This window comes from Esox lucius, chromosome 21 (genome assembly GCF_011004845.1).
Source record: "Esox lucius isolate fEsoLuc1 chromosome 21, fEsoLuc1.pri, whole genome shotgun sequence".
In the NCBI taxonomy this organism is placed as follows: Eukaryota; Metazoa; Chordata; class Actinopteri; order Esociformes; family Esocidae; genus Esox; species Esox lucius.
The window spans coordinates 18,051,412-18,070,134 of record NC_047589.1 but is presented as its reverse complement, the minus strand read 5'-3'; the positions used below and the strand labels follow the sequence as shown (position 1 = coordinate 18,070,134).

Below are 18,723 nucleotides of genomic sequence, written 5' to 3'. Positions count from 1 at the left end.
CTGGTGGCAGTTACTGTGACTGGACTGTAAAAGAAAGGGAAAGAGAGGTGGTGATAAGGGTGAATGGGAAGCGCATTCTGAATGTTTTCTGAGGTAAAGTCATCGATAGGAGGAATAGTGCCACTAGAAAAACTACGTCACTCATCCTACTCCTTGTCTAATCAAATCAAATACATTTCCTTATCTTTTACTTCGGTGACCCTTGCATAGGCTTCTGTTTGTTATAGATTTCCTTAGATATTTTGATGGTTGAATGAATGTTTTGTGGTGTATTTTTACCATCTCACCTGTGGTGTCTCTGCATTGGTGTTATAGTGGGTGTGTAGTGATTTCCTGGGTTGGTGTGTTATTATTCCCTGGGTAGGTGTGTAGTGATTACCTGGGTGGGTGTGTAATGATTACCTGGGTGGATGTGTAGTGATTATCTGAGTGGGTGTGTAGTGATTATCCGAGTGGATGTGTAGTGATTACCCGAGTGGGTGTGTAGTGATTACCTGGGTGGGTGTGTTATGATTCCCTGGGTTGGTGTGTAGTGATTACCTGGGTGGGTGTGTAATGATTACCTGGGTGGGTGTGTAGTGATTCCCTGGGCTGGGTGTGTAGTGATTCCCTGGGCTGGGTGTGTAGTGATTACCTTGGTTGGTGTGTAGTGATAACCTGGGTGGATGTGTAGTGATTTCCTGGCTGGGTGTGTAGTGATTACCTGGGCTGGGTGTGTAGTGATTACCTTGGTGGGTGTGTAGTGATAACCTGGGTGGATGTGTAGTGACTTCCTGGGTGGGTGTGTAGTGATTTCCTGGGAGGGTGTGTAGTGATTACCTGGGAGGGTGTGTGGTGATTTCCTGGGTGGGTGTGTATTCATGTCATGAATGGATGTGTTATGATTTCCTGGGTGGGTGTGTATTCATTTCCTGGGTGGATGTGTTGTGATATCCTGGGTGGGTGTGTAGTGATTACCGGGGTGGGTGTGTAGTAATTACCTGGGTTGATGTGTAGTGATTACCCGAGTGGGTGTGTAGTGATTTCCTGGGTGAGTGTATTATGATTCCCTGGATCGGTGTGTAGTGATTACCTGGATCGGCGTGTGTAGTGATTAACTTGGTGGGTGTGTAGTGATTTCCTGGGCCAGGTCTGTATTTTGGTCAACAAGAACACAGACCCGGCCCATAACACACACACCCGGCCCAGGTCATCACTACACACCAACCCAGTGCACATAAAAGGTCACATGATGGCAACTCCTTTTGTTTTTTGTTTTGAGTGTTGGTGCTGTCCTGCACACAGGCTGTCATTAAACATGTAATATAGATCTCAGCGGACACTGCGGATGGCTTGGGTGTGTGTGTGTGTGTGTGTGTGTGTGTTTAGTGAGCAAGAAGAGGCTTCCTGCCAGTAATCCCTGTTCCCCCACAATAAGTTGCTTTTACCCTTGACCTCCTGAAACAATATGTATTCATTTCCCATGGTGCCCTATGATTGGGATGTGGTCAAATTGGAACTTGGATTGATATCACAGTGTCACAACTGAGAATAAGCATAGGTGGTTAGGTGAAACAGGTTATTTAGACTGAAATATAAAGAATCACCGTAGAAACAGGGCTCCACCTTGGTCTAATTGTCCTTCATAAACATACAGTTGTTTTCAAAATCTGCTTCATATATGCTTATCAGGAGTCTGTTCTGTGTACTGTTCTGCCCTCTAAATACATGTCTCTCCTTTTCTCCCTTTCTCTATGTCTCTCTGCCTCTTCATCTCGTTCTCTCTCTCTTTCTCTCTCTCTGTCTGTCTATACCTTATCTCGTCAGTCCCCAGGCCCTAATAATCTGAATAACACCCCCCAAGCTCATATTTAATAGCAGATTTTCTCTTACCCTTTTTTTGCACTCTCTTTCTATGTCAATTCAATTATACTAATTTGCATTGGAATAATTTTATTCCAATAATGTGGAAGCTCCCACTCTTTTTCTCACCCGAATTTCCTTTAGCTACAAGAGCTCCAAATCAAGTTCAGTCCTTAACTCATGAATACTTGTCTCTGTCTCATTGTCCAAAACTGATCAGTGTTCTTCACACGCCAAACATTTATTCTTGGATATAGACTTTTAGGGCTTACATGTTATTTACAGTGACACATGTAACTTAAGTTTGATATTTCTGACTCCATCCTAGCCTGGCTCTGTCTCAGGCCCTGTTTCTGTCTGTCTCCATCCCAGCCTGGCTCTGTCTCTGACCCTGTTTCTGTCTGTCTCCATCTCAGCCTGGCTCTGTCTCAGGCCCTGTTTCTGTCTGTCTCCATCTCAGCCTGGCTCTGTCTCAGGCCCTGTTTCTGTCTGTCTCCATCCCAGTATGGCTCTGTCTCAAGCCCTGTTTCTGTCTGTCTCCGTCCTTACCTGGCTCTGTCTCTGACCCTGTCTCTGTGTGTCTCCATCTCAGCCTGGCTCTGTCTCTGACCCTGTTTCTGTCTGTCTCCATCTCAGCCTGTCTCTGTCTCAGGCCCTGTCTCTGTCTGTCTCCATCCCAGCCTGTCTCTGTCTCAGGCCCTGTCTCTGTCTGTCTCCATCCCAGCCTGGCTCTGTCTCAGGCCCCGTCTCTGTCTGTCTCCATCTCAGCCTGGCTCTGTCTCTGACCTTGTCTCTACGCGTCTCAGTCTGTGGTTCATGTTTGTGTGCAGACAGCCGTCTTTCAGGCATATCCTAATTATGGCTGACTTCAGGTAAGGTTCAAGCTCCACTGTGTTGGTGTATGGGTAACAGATGAGGTAACGTGTGTCAACTTAACTCAGGCCACAGCTTGATCTCAGCTTGATCTCAGCTTGATCTCTGCGGTGTTCCCTCCAGCCCTCCTCCAGCCCTCCTCCAGCCCTCCATCCCTACACCTCTCCACCACTGCTTCAGTCCTCCAGACTCCTTGGCATGCAGATTTAACGCCAATGCCCAGTTGGCAGGTCAATCCTGGCTATCATGGTCTACTGATTATGTTAAATAGGCGCCTTGTGATCACTTAAACGTGGCTTATAGTAATATGTTTTGGCTCTGGGATGTTATTAACATGAAGCAGGTAGTAGTTGGTTTGTCTGAAGATGGGTGGTCCATTTCTGTTTATGTTCTTACACTGAGTTTTTGGTTTATTTTGGAACTGCGGTTGTAAAGATCTCTTGATTGATGTCTTATGGGAGTTTTAGCACATGTATGTTCATACAAAATGGCACAGAATCGGAGATCGGATATTTAAAAATGTTATGCACGCACACACACACAAACACACACACAACTTTCCAAGGAATCAAATGTGTTAGCTAGGTCTGTTACTTTCTGTGTCTGGAAACACAGTTCTTAAAAAAAATATATAAGAAAACTTTAGAGAGTATCTTTTTGAATTACATTGAAATACATTTCAAAATCATTATCTTTTGTTCATTTAGATCTTGCCAATACATTTTTCCGGGTATATTGTGCCAAACCCACACAAGCATGTTGCCTTTTAATTGTCCTGGTTGCTTGAGAGTATGGGTGAGTAGGGTGTTTTACCTCAGTGTCCTGGCTTGAATTCCTATCTGGCCCTCATAATCACCACGGTACTGCTTCTAATTGGCTCAGTTCTGCCTTCCTCTGTAACCCTTTTTTTTTTTTAAACTAAATGCGGTATGGAATCAAATATCCATAGTATTTCATGTGTCTTGTAAATTATAAAACCTTTTTCACAGTATGATACAATTGGTAGCCTCAAGTTGTCATACCGAAGATTGTCAATATTGCACATCCATTTTCGATTGTCGATTGCTTTCCTGTCTGTCTGTAAATCCATCATAAATCACACTCTTTCCGTTGCTTTGACAGCACATGGTAACCAGGTGTTTTTCCCCCTTCTTTCTCTTCCTGATGGTACATGTTTGATTTCCCTGCCTGACTAGATAAACCCAAGTGCTAAGAATAATAGCTGACATACACAGCCAGTGGCTACACTTGATTTCCTCTGTGCCCTGTGGATAATGGTCCTATACTATGTGTTTAGTCACTGGGATGGAATCACATACCCTACCCTTACTGCTCCTGTCGGCGTGAGAGTGTGGTGTCTTCAACAACACATGCTGTAGCTCGTAAAGAGGGAGATCTGATCAACGGTTATCTGACATATGGTTTTGATGTTCTGTCTGTCCACTGTACCTCATTTCCTGTGGATATTATCGGATGTTTCATAGTATAATGCTCATCAAATGTATGACTAATGTTGGATGTTGTTTCACTTCTGCATTGTTTATAATGGAACCGCTCTATATACAACACCACTCTATATCTGTCAGAAAAAGTTTCTACCAGGAGGATTACAGGGAAATGATCCACTGCAAATGTTGATTCACTTTTGTATTCTTCCTTTTAAAACTGTTGCATGTTTAAAAGATGAATGCTAGTATACAGTTTTCTGACAGACATTATGGTATTGTACATTTAAAGGTGAACTATCAACTATTGAAAGGTTCAGTGGTAAACCTCTCGTCTCTTCTCCACAGGGTGACATCCAGCAGCTGTTGATTGTGGCCGATCCTAAAGCAGCATATGACTACTGTGAACACTACAGCCCCGACTGTGAAACTCCCCACGGCCAGTCACTGCAGGCCCAGGAGCCAGAGAACGAGGTCAGTATGGTGAGCGCCTGGGCCCGCAGGGTCCTGGATGGGCTGTCAAGGTTGGAGTCCCCCGGTGAAAAAGCACGGATCACGACCCAATCCCATGGATCTCAGACACACAGCACAAACACACTCACCATGTACATTGTCATTCAGTCTATTCAGTCACGATTATGTAGTACATACTCACATTCCTTTACCTTCGTTAGAGGAAGTATCGTATTTTTTTTACTCTTCTCAATTGTCTCACGATTTCTTCAGAAAAGTCTTGAGGTGCTCTGAAATGTACTTACAGGTATTTCACTCCATTACGGAATTTGATTCCAATGGAAATCCTTTAAATGCCACAATGTCTGTGCCCACTGTGACCAATGTCTGGGCCCACTGTGCCCAATGTCTGTGCCCACGTTTTCTCGCTTGTCCTGCGGATCTGACCCGCGTTCTCTAAATCACTCGTAGCACTTGAGCCAAACCAAACTCAGCCTCATGTTTCAAACCAGGGAACACAGCCACATGCCTCACCACTGTTCTGGAAAGAAGTACTCAACACACATACACATACATGACATGCCTAATCCTGGTATTATGTTATTTGGATAAAGATTAATTTACAAACTCAAGTAGACATTTAGGAGAGCGGAGACTTCACTATAACAGTCTAGTAGACATGAAGGAGAGGGGGAGACTTCTCTATAACAGTCTAGTAGACATGAAGGAGAGGGGAGACTTCTCTATAACAGTCTAGTAGACATGAAGGAGAGGGGAGTCTTCACTATAACAGTCTAGTAGACATGAAGGAGAGGGGAGACTTCACTATAACAGTCTAGTAGACATGAAGGAGAGGGGAGACTTCTCTATAACAGTCTGTAGTAGACATGAAGGAGAGGGGGGGACTTCTCTATAACAGTCTAGTAGACATGAAGGAGAGGGGAGACTTCTCTATAACAGTCTGTAGTAGACATGAAGGAGAGGGGGGGACTTCTCTATAACAGTCTAGTAGACATGAAGGAGAGGGGAGACTTCTCTATAACAGTCTGTAGTAGACATGAAGGAGAGGGGAGACTTCTCTATAACAGTCTGTAGTAGACATGAAGGAGAGGGGGGGACTTCTCTATAACAGTCTAGTAGACATGAAGGAGAGGGGAGACTTCTCTATAACAGTCTGTAGTAGACATGAAGGAGAGGGGAGACTTCTCTATAACAGTCTGTAGTAGACATTTAGGAGAGGGGAGACTTCTCTATAACAGTCTAGTAGACATGAAGGAGAGGGGAGACTTCTCTATAACAGTCTAGTAGACATGAAGGAGAGGGGAGACTTCTCTATAACAGTCTAGTAGACATTTAGGAGAGGGGAGACTTCACTATAACAGTCTAGTAGACATGAAGGAGAGGGGAGACTTCTCTATAACAGTCTGTAGTAGACATGAAGGAGAGGGGAGACTTCTCTATAACAGTCTAGTAGACATGAAGGAGAGGGGAGACTTCACTATAACAGTCTAGTAGACATGAAGGAGAGGGGGGGACTTCTCTATAACAGTCTAGTAGACATGAAGGAGAGGGGAGACTTCTCTATAACAGTCTAGTAGACATGAAGGAGAGGGGAGACTTCTCTATAACAGTCTAGTAGACATGAAGGAGAGGGGAGACTTCTCTATAACAGTCTGTAGTAGACATGAAGGAGAGGGGGGGACTTCTCTATAACAGTCTAGTAGACATGAAGGAGAGGGGAGACTTCTCTATAACAGTCTAGTAGACATGAAGGAGAGGGGAGACTTCTCTATAACAGTCTAGTAGACATGAAGGAGAGGGGAGACTTCTCTATAACAGTCTAGTAGACATGAAGGAGAGGGGAGACTTCTCTATAACAGTCTGTAGTAGACATGAAGGAGAGGGGGGGACTTCTCTATAACAGTCTAGTAGACATGAAGGAGAGGGGAGACTTCTCTATAACAGTCTGTATTAGACATGAAGGAGAGGGGGGGACTTCTCTATAACAGTCTGTAGTAGACATGAAGGAGAGGGGGGGACTTCTCTATAACAGTCTGTAGTAGACATGAAGGAGAGGGGGGGACTTCTCTATAACAGTCTGTAGTAGACATGAAGGAGAGGGGAGACTTCTCTATAACAGTCTGTAGTAGACATGAAGGAGAGGGGGGGACTTCTCTATAACAGTCTAGTAGACATGAAGGAGAGGGGAGACTTCTCTATAACAGTCTAGTAGACATGAAGGAGAGGGGAGACTTCTCTATAACAGTCTGTAGTAGACATGAAGGAGAGGGGGGGACTTCTCTATAACAGTCTAGTAGACATGAAGGAGAGGGGAGACTTCTCTATAACAGTCTGTAGTAGACATTTAGGAGAGGGGAGACTTCTCTATAACAGTCTAGTAGACATGAAGGAGAGGGGGGGACTTCTCTATAACAGTCTAGTAGACATGAAGGAGAGGGGAGACTTCTCTATAACAGTCTAGTAGACATGAAGGAGAGGGGAGACTTCTCTATAACAGTCTGTAGTAGACATGAAGGAGAGGGGGGGACTTCTCTATAACAGTCTAGTAGACATGAAGGAGAGGGGAGACTTCTCTATAACAGTCTAGTAGACATGAAGGAGAGGGGGGGACTTCTCTATAACAGTCTAGTAGACATGAAGGAGAGGGGGGGACTTCTCTATAACAGTCTGTAGTAGACATGAAGGAGAGGGGAGACTTCTCTATAACAGTCTGTAGTAGACATGAAGGAGAGGGGAGACTTCTCTATAACAGTCTGTAGTAGACATTTAGGAGAGGGGAGACTTCTATAACAGTCTGTAGTAGACATTTAGGAGAGGGGAGACTTCTCTATAACAGTCTGTAGTAGACATTTAGGAGAGGGGAGACTTCTCTATAACAGTCTGTAGTAGACATTTAGGAGAGGGGAGACTTCTCTATAACAGTCTGTATTAGACATTTAGGAGAGGGGGAGACTTCTCTATAACAGTCTGTAGTAGACATTTAGGAGAGGGGAGACTTCTCTATAACAGTCTAGTAGACATGAAGGAGAGGGGGGGACTTCTCTATAACAGTCTGTAGTAGACATGAAGGAGAGGGGAGACTTCTCTATAACAGTCTGTAGTAGACATTTAGGAGAGGGGAGACTTCTCTATAACAGTCTGTAGTAGACATGAAGGAGAGGGGGGGACTTCTCTATAACAGTCTGTAGTAGACATGAAGGAGAGGGGGGGACTTCTCTATAACAGTCTGTAGTAGACATGAAGGAGAGGGGAGACTTCTCTATAACAGTCTGTAGTAGACATTTAGGAGAGGGGAGACTTCTCTATAACAGTCTGTAGTAGACATGAAGGAGAGGGGAGACTTCTCTATAACAGTCTGTAGTAGACATTTAGGAGAGGGGAGACTTCTCTATAACAGTCTGTAGTAGACATTTAGGAGAGGGGAGACTTCTCTATAACAGTCTGTAGTAGACATTTAGGAGAGGGGAGACTTCTCTATAACAGTCTGTAGTAGACATTTAGGAGAGGGGAGACTTCTCTATAACAGTCTGTATTAGACATTTAGGAGAGGGGGAGACTTCTCTATAACAGTCTGTAGTAGACATGAATGAGAGGGGGAGACTTCTCTATAACAGTCTGTAGTAGACATTTAGGAGAGGGGAGACTTCTCTATAACAGTCTGTAGTAGACATAAAGGAGAGGGGAGACTTCTCTATAACAGTCTGTAGTAGACATTTAGGAGAGGGGAGACTTCTCTATAACAGTCTGTAGTAGACATTTAGGAGAGGGGAGACTTCTCTATAACAGTCTGTAGTAGACATGAATGAGAGGGAGAGACTTCTCTATAACAGTCTGTAGTAGACATGAAGGAGAGGGGAGACTTCTCTATAACAGTCTGTATTAGACATGAAGGAGAGGGGAGACTTCTCTATAACAGTCTGTATTAGACATGAAGGAGAGGGGAGACTTCTCTATAACAGTCTGTAGTAGACATTTAGGAGAGGGGAGACTTCTCTATAACAGTCTGTATTAGACATGAAGGAGAGGGGAGACTTCTCTATAACAGTCTGTAGTAGACATGAAGGAGAGGGGAGACTTCTCTATAACAGTCTGTAGTAGACATGAAGGAGAGGGGAGACTTCTCTATAACAGTCTGTATTAGACATGAAGGAGAGGGGAGACTTCTCTATAACAGTCTGTAGTAGACATGAAGGAGAGGGGAGACTTCTCTATAACAGTCTGTAGTAGACATTTAGGAGAGGGGAGACTTCTCTATAACAGTCTGTATTAGACATGAAGGAGAGGGGAGACTTCTCTATAACAGTCTGTATTAGACATGAAGGAGAGGGGAGACTTCTCTATAACAGTCTGTATTAGACATGAAGGAGAGGGGAGACTTCTCTATAACAGTCTGTAGTAGACATTTAGGAGAGGGGAGACTTCTCTATAACAGTCTGTAGTAGACATTTAGGAGAGGGGAGACTTCTCTATAACAGTCTGTAGTAGACATTTAGGAGAGGGGAGTCTTCTCTTTAACAGTCTGTAGTAGACATGAATGAGAGGGGAGACTTCTCTATAACAGTCTGTAGTAGACATTTAGGAGAGGGGAGACTTCTCTATAACAGTCTGTATTAGACATGAAGGAGAGGGGAGACTTCTCTATAACAGTCTGTATTAGACATGAAGGAGAGGGGAGACTTCTCTATAACAGTCTGTATTAGACATGAAGGAGAGGGGAGACTTCTCTATAACAGTCTGTATTAGACATGAAGGAGAGGGGAGACTTCTCTATAACAGTCTGTATTAGACATGAAGGAGAGGGGAGACTTCTCTATAACAGTCTGTATTAGACATGAAGGAGAGGGGAGACTTCTCTATAACAGTCTGTAGTAGACATTTAGGAGAGGGGAGACTTCTCTATAACAGTCTGTAGTAGACATGAAGGAGAGGGGGGGACTTCTCTATAACAGTCTGTAGTAGACATTTAGGAGAGGGGAGACTTCTCTATAACAGTCTGTAGTAGACATGAAAGGAGAGGGGGAGACATCTCTATAACAGTCTGTAGTAGACATAAAAGGAGAGGGGGAGACTTCTCTGTAACAGTCACTTTAATAATGAGATACTCTATGTGGCCTTTCTCTGCCATTCTCTTATCTGTTTCTTTCACATTCTGTCTCTTCTGTGTCAATGGAAGACATCTCATCAGTCCCATTTTTAGCTCAGCAGCTGGATGGGAACAAACATTTATTCATCTGATGGATTAAATGCTCTTAATCCAAGTCAAACTATCAGTTAAACCTTTCTGAATGTTTGATGCAATTTGATGTACAAAGTTATCAAAATACAGAGATTGATGAGATAATGTGCTATATGTAAACAATTTACTCAAAATGTGTATCACAATGCATCTAGCCCATCATTGATGAGATATTTTAGCTTGATCAGACTTTCTATCCATAACTACCAGGATAAAGTTTACTAAATTCTTTCTCAGCTTTGCACTTCCTCTCAAACTCTGCAGCTTGGGCTGTTTTATTATGTTCCCTGGGGATGCTGTTGATGGAGCAGTCTCACATACAGGTTCCCATTGAATAAACATACACCACATTTAACCAAAGGGAAACAAATGGAAATCAAAAATTGCAGGAAGGTACACACTCAGTAAACCACACACTTTAATCACCCCTGTTTGAGGTGTAGGTTCTGTAGGATATAATTTAACATGCTGCTACGAGGGGAACGTTCCATTACAAACTCACCCCTATACAATGTGCAGCTGTTATTTATCTCATGGCTTTTATGGCGGTACACTTTTTTATTAGCTTTTGATTAAACACTCCACCGGTTAATACATCTGCCACACCGTCATGTGCCGTTCTTAGCAATTAGCCCAGGTGTTTTTCTTTTTTACATGTATGGACGTAGCAGAGACATCTATTTAAAGATCAGTGGCTACCGATGCTTAACCCTAACCTGGCCTTGCAGATTTATTGATACATTTTATTGCTATAACACGAATGTTTTGTCTCCTGGTGTTTAGCTATTTGTAAACAGTTCTTTGTAAACAATTATTGGCCATATGTTGGCAATAAACAACATGCCTATTGGAGACAATACATTGACGACTTAACTTTACAACATGACAATGGATTATTACATTGCACAATAATATTCAGATGTGTCATTGAATATTATAATATAATGAAATAAACATGTTGCCATATTAAATCATAATGTCCAAGACATACATGTGATCTTCCTAGAACCTTTTTGTCAAGAAAAGGAGATCTGTGTTATGCTATTGCTAACATGCTAACATCTCTCCCTCTCCCCCTCCAGTACACTACAACTGATGATTTAGATTACACTCAGTTCTATGATTACTCTGAAGTAGAAGGAGAGACAGAGACTGTTCCAACAAACGAGTACGAGGCCGGTAGTGACCCTCAGGTAAATAAAAAAAAACTCAGAAGAAAGTTACGAAAAATATCCTTGTTGTCCTTTTTTTTTTTTTTACTGTCCTTTCCTGTGGCACCTCTTGTGCCCACCCTCCTGTAGTCTACTGTCTGCTGTGTGCTGGTGTGTCAGTCAAACCTATATCCATAGCTAAGGCTGGTCCTTAGCTCTCACAAAGCAAACTTTGAGTGATTGTCTCATTTTCCATTTTTGTCTTAAGTTGCGGGTTGCAAAACTGAATAAATTCCCTGGCATTCTTGAAATCCTGCTTGGAGGAATTTATTCAAAGATCTTTTGGAATCCTTCTCCGGTTGAAAACATATCCTGCAATGCGCAGTGTTGTTTTTCAACCTTTCACCTTCCTCTTCTCAATGTTGTTATGTGTTGTCTTGTTGTTCTGTCATTGTAACCTTCCTACAGAGAAGGAAACGTAGTGTCTACATGAAAAAGAAGAGGACCCGAAAGTCTGTTAAGTCTAAGGCTAAGCCCCTAAAGTTCCTGGCCTCTAAAAAATCGGCAGTTAAAAAGTTAGCGGCCGCTAAGAAGAAGAGACAGATGAATGGCTATCATGGCTATCAAGCTACAGCGCCGGAACTGCACGGATACAGAGTTTTAGGGGTAACATTACCAGTAAAAAAACAACAGATAGCATCCAGATCTTTCCGCTGACACCTTCTAGGTAAAATCTGTGATGCTAGTCTGAAATCTAACACCCCCCTCCCCACCTCCTACTACCTGGTCTCAGAGCTGTAGCCCTTTCAGCAGGCCCCTAGCGGATAACACCTTGTGTTGTGCTAGTTCTGTGTTAACTTGCTCCTCTGTTATTCTTCTTCTTTCCTTGTCGATGTGACACAACTTCAGCTAAACAATGTAGACGGAGAGTACACAGACTATACTGAAAGTGAGCTTGACTACGGAACTGTAGAGGGTACTCAAACTCAGTCTCCCATTGCCACCAGTGGACCAAATCAGGTAACATTTTAATTCCCCTATTTTCCTTTTTTGATTTGTTACAATGAGACGGTTTGGGGGAGTAAAAGATTCCAGGAAGACACAAGGAAGTATCTGGTATGAAATGACAAAGACAAAACAATTAATGGCAATTGTTCTGTTTTGAAGTGAGTGATGAGTGTTTTTTTTTTTTTTTCATTTGCTGGCAGAACTTTTGGGCAGAGGAGATCATTAAACATTAGAGAGCTACAACAATTTGTCACACTTTTATTTAATCCACCTTGCAATACTGACATATTGCATGTGGTCCATTGATCTGAGAGGGTGTTTTGAATCCCTTAATCTAGTCTCAGTGGATTGCCATGTAAATAGGGTGTAGCTTTCTTTTGTTTAATTCAATTTTGGCTAAGGCTGCAGTATCATAAGTGCAGAGTCCAGTTTTTATGTGTATTGCATTTCATCAACAGTAAACAGAAATTATTCTGGTTCATTTCTGGATAATTGTAGTGCATCGAAATAAGGATCTTACAGTCATCTGCCTTTCTCAGTATAGATGGATGCATTACTTGGTAATGGAATTTTGAAGTATTTAAGGCCATTTCTGTTGTTACGGTTTACTCAGAGTACTAATTATGTGACAAGCAATAAGAATGTTTTCTGAAGTAAACTGGGTCACAGCTGAGAGGAGAAATAAGCACAATACATTTGTTTTGTTGTAATTTAAACCACACTGGGTGTTAGTGAAACTGCCTGTGTAGAGGGCTAAGTAACAGTTTTCCAGCATACACAGCAGCCCAGTGTTCAGAGGCTGAAATAGTCTTAAATCAATTGTCCCATTTGGTGTTTACAGACAGAATGTACCTTGTACTGTAGGTTGGTGAAATAATGTGATTTGCAGCCTTAACCATGATTGACCGTACGTTGTGTCCAATCATAAATGGGCAGTGTTCTCTGAGGAGAACTAAGGTCCTCCTCCTTGCCATTCTTTTTCTGCTGAGGGTTTGTTTGTTTCCTGTGATACATGGTGTCACAGCAAAGACCCATGTTCAGCCCTAGTATGCTAGCCTTCTGCATAGCTTTTGATTAATAGTTCTCCTCCCAGTCGCTTCAACAGAACTATGATCAACCAAACAGAGACATCTTCAGAGCCAATTATGATACTCATTGCACTGTGATACAGCAGTACCAGGATGTGCCACATGAATGTAATTCCACAGGATTTTCTGACCCTCAGTTGCATAGAATCTCCATTCACCTCAAGGGAGAGTGGAGCAACATAAATTGGTCATATTGCCCCATTTTACCCCATGCCTAATTGGGTTTTACCATACTAAACGAATCATGTCAGTTCAAATACCTGTGTCATTACGTCCACTGTGTTGTCTTCAAAAGACAAAACCACAATGCTCAGTCTTACAAATGACGGAATAATGACAGTGCTGTCAGCTTGTGATTGCATGGTAGTGCCAAATGCAGAGGAAGTCCTAATTACAGTCGAACATTAGTAACTGGCTTCCATTCAAATCAATAAGGAAATTAAATATTACTGCCTAATTGTTTCCCCCCCCAAAAATACAAATATTATTGCCTGTACAAAGATTTGCTCTGCATTCTTTTTGCATATCGCTGTATTGTAGATTCACCGTTCATAAAATATGCTTCTAGTGTCATTTCAGACATAATCTATTTGAGTCTTTTTTTCACCATCGCACATATGTTGACATACTGTTGTCAAAAAAGACTCAAATATGGTATGTCTGTCTTGTGTTGGACATACATTTGATCATCTGAATGTATAATGCTCTTCTATGTCAGTAAGGTAACACTTAATTTGTCTCTAATTATCATAGGCCTGAGGTTAATACTGGAAAATTATTATGGCTGTAGTAACACACGCATGGTCCCCAAACATCAAACAGTGCTACAGGCAATTGATTACAGTGAGACTTAATGAGACTCGTCTTCACCACAATCAAATACAGACACACCTCACGCGAAGCGACGGCTAGACCGCAATTACACACTCTGTCGTAAAGCTAGATCGGTATCTCGCCCCAGCGAACATGTAGGTGTCCACCACAGTGGGTGTGACTTTGATAAGGTGTTACCGCACAGCCAAATGGTTCTCCTGGATTAATTTTTGACCTGCTAAGGCTAAAGCTTCATAACATTGCATACCCTAGCCGGCAGTAGGCTACTATTGCTAACTATGCCCCAACTGCTTGACTAACAACCCTGTTTGCCTCCATGGCTTGTCCCCCCACCTCTCCCCCTGCTGGGGTAACACAAGGCTGTGGAGGAGGAGGAGATTGTTGCCGGTGACTATGTTTTCACCGGAGCCACCCCGCTGGGCCAGGAGCCCACCGGGGCGCCCGAGGCCGGTCCGGACGCCGAGGACCCCGGAGCGGACGCGTATGACTTTAAGGAGTATGACGTAGGGGCCGAGTTGGGCAATAAGCAGTATGAGTATGAGGTGTACGATGAGTACCCCAACCCCACGGTTACCGCCGAAGAAGAGGTGGGGCTGGGGGTTCCCGCCGAAACGGAGGAACTGACCCAGACTGCCGTAAGTATGGCGCCCCCCCCCCCCCCCCCGTCCCACCGCTCAGAACCACTGAGAGGTGGCTGCATGAAATGAACCGGTGATGTATGTGGTCAAGTTCCACCGCGGCCCGCGGGCTGTTGGTGACGGAAACCCAAACTCTCTCAACTCAGAATGCATTGTGGCTCTAGTTTGTGTCTTGTCTTGGCATGTGGAGTTTGCGTGTCATTGCCATGCTGTGTGTGTGTGTGTGTGTGTGTGTGTGTGTGGAACGTGTGTTATAGTTCGAAGCATCCACCTCACCCCACCTTGTGAATGTGTTTCTGTCTGACTGCACGCCCGTCTTGGTCTGGGTAGACGTGGGTAGTGCATGTTAGGCTATGGAGATCAGGCCTTAACTCCTACGATCAAGATCTGTCTACTCTTTAGTGCCTTCATTTCTGTTCATGTATCTATCGCTACATTTCCTAGTCCATAATTATATACACATGTTTACAACCCCATCTTATCCCACCACACAGCTCCATCCCACCACACAGCTCCATCCCAACACACAGCTCCATCCCAACACACAGCTCCATCCCACCACACAGCTCCATCCCAACACACAGCTCCATCCCAACACACAGCTCCATCCCAACACACAGCTCCATCCCACCACACAGCTCCATCCCAACACACAGCTCCATCCCAACACACAGCTCCATCCCACCACCCAGCTCCATCCTGAACCACCACCCAGCTCTATCCTGAACCACCACCCAGCCAAATCCTATAACCACCACCCAGCTCCATCCTGAACCACCACCCAGCTCCATCCTATAACCACCGCCCAGCTCCATCCTGAACCACCACCCAGCCCAATCCTATAACCACCACCCAGCTCCATCCTGTAACCACCACCCAGCTCCATCCTGAACCACCACCCAGCCCAATCCTATAACCACCACTCAGCTCCATCCTGTAACCACCACCCAGCTCCATCCTGAACCACCACCCAGCCCAATCCTATAACCACCACTCAGCTCCATCCTGTAACCACCACCCAGCTCCATCCTGAACCACCACCCAGCCCAATCCTATAACCACCACCCAGCTCCATCCTATAACCACCACTCAGCTCCGTCCCACCACCCAGCTCCATCCTGAACCACCACTCAGCTCCATCCAATAACCACCACCCAGCACCATCCAACAGCTCAGAACCATGGTCCTATTCAATGAATTATCTGTTTTCCCCAGCTGCAGTTTCGTCTAGCAGCATGTCTCTGAATTTACATAGAACGTCCTAGCCCTGAGGCACAGCAATCGCCCCTTACCGCAAATCCAGCTGTTTGTCTTCAGACACACACTCCCCTCACACAGGAAGATCTTGTTTATCTTTATCCTAACCTACTCTCTCTCAGGTCACACCGACCCTGCTTGAAACCTACTTAGTTCAGCAAATCAACAGACACCCTGTACAGAGGTGTTAACAGCACAGTGGAAGACTTCAGTGTAGAACCCACCTCCCAAACAACTGGCCGCATGAACAAATAGCCTTGTAAAACTGTGAATTCTGTCAGACCCCCTCGCTAGTGTACACCTACATTTTCTTGTCTCCCTTATTAGTTATGTCTGTTTTACAGTGTTCTAGATAGGAAATCCTACTGTGCAAGACTGTTAATGTCTGGGACTCTCAGGCCTGTGCTCTCATTATGGAAGAGGATTTATCTTCTTAGATTTATTATCCAGTAGAAGACGCTGTAGCATTTGTTTTCTCTACCTGCCTACCTGCCTCTCTGTTTCTCTCGGGTTTCTGTCAGTTTTTCTTGTTCTCTCTCTTCCTCCAACTGAACTTCGAGACAGCAGCAGATGGCAAGTCAATAGCAGCGGCCCTGCTGCCGTATTCTCCTCATTAAAGGAGCGTGTTGGCAGGAGTGAGCCCACCATTGGACTTGCAAATTAGTAGATATTTAAAGAGACTCCAGAGTACTCCCGAGACCCTGGGCAGTCTTGGTGAAATTGTGTTTAGCTGCTGGGATTGTTTAGTCTTCCTGGAGATTGCTGATTGTACAGTGTGCTCGACACACATATGATGTCAAACCAACACGTTGGCGCGTTCCATCCGGTCATCATAACACCCAGATTCATATGATCCCCATATGAATGCAATGACACCGCTTTTCCATTTCAAGCATCTTGATCAATTCTAGTTCATCGACACTAACACTTTCAACCCATGTCTCTCTCTTCCCCTCTTCTCTCTGTCGGTTCTTCCTACCCTCATTTCCGTAGTTACTGAACAGCTCCGGCCCCCTGTCATATGGTGTGTCCATATAACAATCTGGTTCTGCATTGACCCGATTGAAACACTTGTCTCCTTCGCATTAACCTTCGGTCCCCGATATCATATTCTTACGTGCCACTCTGTGATGGTCTTCTTTGCTTATGGAAACACCCCTTTCACTCTCACTCTCCCGTCCGCTCATCCCCCCTCCCCCATTGACCCAAGAAGTGTGTCTCCGTATGAAGAGGCTCATCCAGGTGTCCTCACTGTCTCCACAGGTGGTCGGTGGAGGGGAGAAAGGAGAGAAGGGCGAGCCCGCCGTGATTGAACCTGTAAGACCCAAACCAGTCTGTTTTAAGGGAACGCGTGCAGCCCAGGATGTCGTGTCCTTCAGGATGTTTTAGTGCATATTTCAATCTTAATGGGCTTGTGTTTAACCTGGTTCCTCCCCGTTCCTTAATTCCTGTTGTCTGTCCGTCATGTTCAGGGCATGCTGATTGAAGGACCTCCAGGACCAGCGGGCCCAGCTGTGAGTAACGCATCCATTCATCCTGACGCACTGTGGTGTCATTCGAGATACACTTGAAAGATGATGCTCTATTGTGTTTTAAAATGTGGATGAATTGTGCACTCGGTGTCAATGTACAGGGATCTACTTCAAATCAAAATGGAAGCTTATCAAAAAAGATGACCGTGCCATTGTTTAACTGGTTTGTGTTTCTTTAGGGTCTCCCAGGCCCCTCTGGTCTACAAGGACCTCCTGGTGTTGCTGGAGATCCTGGTGACAGGGTGAGTCTATATTCTTGTCCCCCCCCCCCCCCCCCCAACCCTCTCTTTTCTTTCTTTCATTTTCTCTGTGTGTGCTTGCGTGCGAGCGGTGTGTGGGTGTGTTGTGTACCATGTCTCACCATTGCCAGTCTGTGTGGTCTGATCAAATAGAGGGGACGCTGTCTGACAGAGACACCTAATGGTTGTAGACTTTCTGTTTCGCGTGGATAAACACAGTAATCACCACATATTGACAGAATGTGGCAATATCTTTCTCCCAGCCGAACGGACACTTTGAAGCGACCGTTGAAAAACATTTATTTAGAGTCGGAGAGAGCGGGGGATGAAACAACGAGGGTGGAAGAAAAGGCATGCACAGCTGGATGGAGGACGAGGAAGAGGGAGATGAAAGGGGGACTGCAGGCTGGATAGGAGAGAAAAACCACAGCCTCTTGCAGTCTTTTTTCATTGCATTATAGTCATCAGGACGGTTCAGGGACAGTATCAACATGGCCCACAGAGTAAGACGGCCGATCTACGATCGGTTTTGCAGAGCCTAATGATTCTGATTCCATGGACATCAAGGACCTGGTTGGGCCCATCTCTAATAAAGCATCACAAAGAACGAGTTTTGATCCAAGATCTGTTCATACTTATCAATAATGATCTAAATATATAATAACGAGCTATAGGATCTGCGCTTGACCTCAGACCATTGTGTTCGTCCGTGGAAATGTAATCCATGCAATGCACTAGATGGCTGTATGCCAGGATGCATGTATGTAAATAAACATCCCAATGCTTATCAAATAATTAGTGCAACATTAAATATAATTGAAAATTATTGTTAGTAGTATGTATCATAATGTCAGTAGGCTTTTCCTAATTACTTTATTGTCTTCATTTTTCTTATACACAATTTCAGTTCAAAAGCAAACCGTTAACAGGGCAGACAACTTCAGTCGATCGTTAGCTGCCTAGCTCATTAAATGACTTTCTGTAGGATGTACACACACACACGCACACACATTTTCAAACTGCCAAGCATGCAAGGTGGTGTTGATTTTGGAGAAAGGACAATGGCTCCATGGCTCATAGAGTTGTTCGTGGACGAACCAAACACA

General features: G+C 44.2%; 1 protein-coding gene across 6 annotated transcripts in view; it reads left to right on the top strand.

Annotated features, from left to right (window-relative positions):
• col11a1a (collagen, type XI, alpha 1a) overlaps nt 1–18,723 on the top strand; it is a 73,785-nt gene that overhangs the window by 12,469 nt on the left and 42,593 nt on the right. For 2 of the 6 annotated variants that reach the window (XM_010891160.4, XM_010891159.4), the window contains exons 5-11: nt 4,509–4,634; nt 10,953–11,063; nt 11,931–12,041; nt 14,311–14,586; nt 17,110–17,163; nt 17,319–17,360; nt 17,558–17,620. In XM_010891160.4, the coding sequence (XP_010889462.1) occupies nt 4,509–4,634; nt 10,953–11,063; nt 11,931–12,041; nt 14,311–14,586; nt 17,110–17,163; nt 17,319–17,360; nt 17,558–17,620 (783 nt within the window). Of the gene's footprint in view, nt 1–4,508; nt 4,635–10,952; nt 11,064–11,489; nt 11,688–11,930; nt 12,042–14,310; nt 14,587–17,109; nt 17,164–17,318; nt 17,361–17,557; nt 17,621–18,723 lie in introns of all 6 variants that reach the window. The other 4 variants (XM_010891161.4, XM_020041974.3, XM_020041975.3 and 1 more) reach the window with 4 other exon arrangements.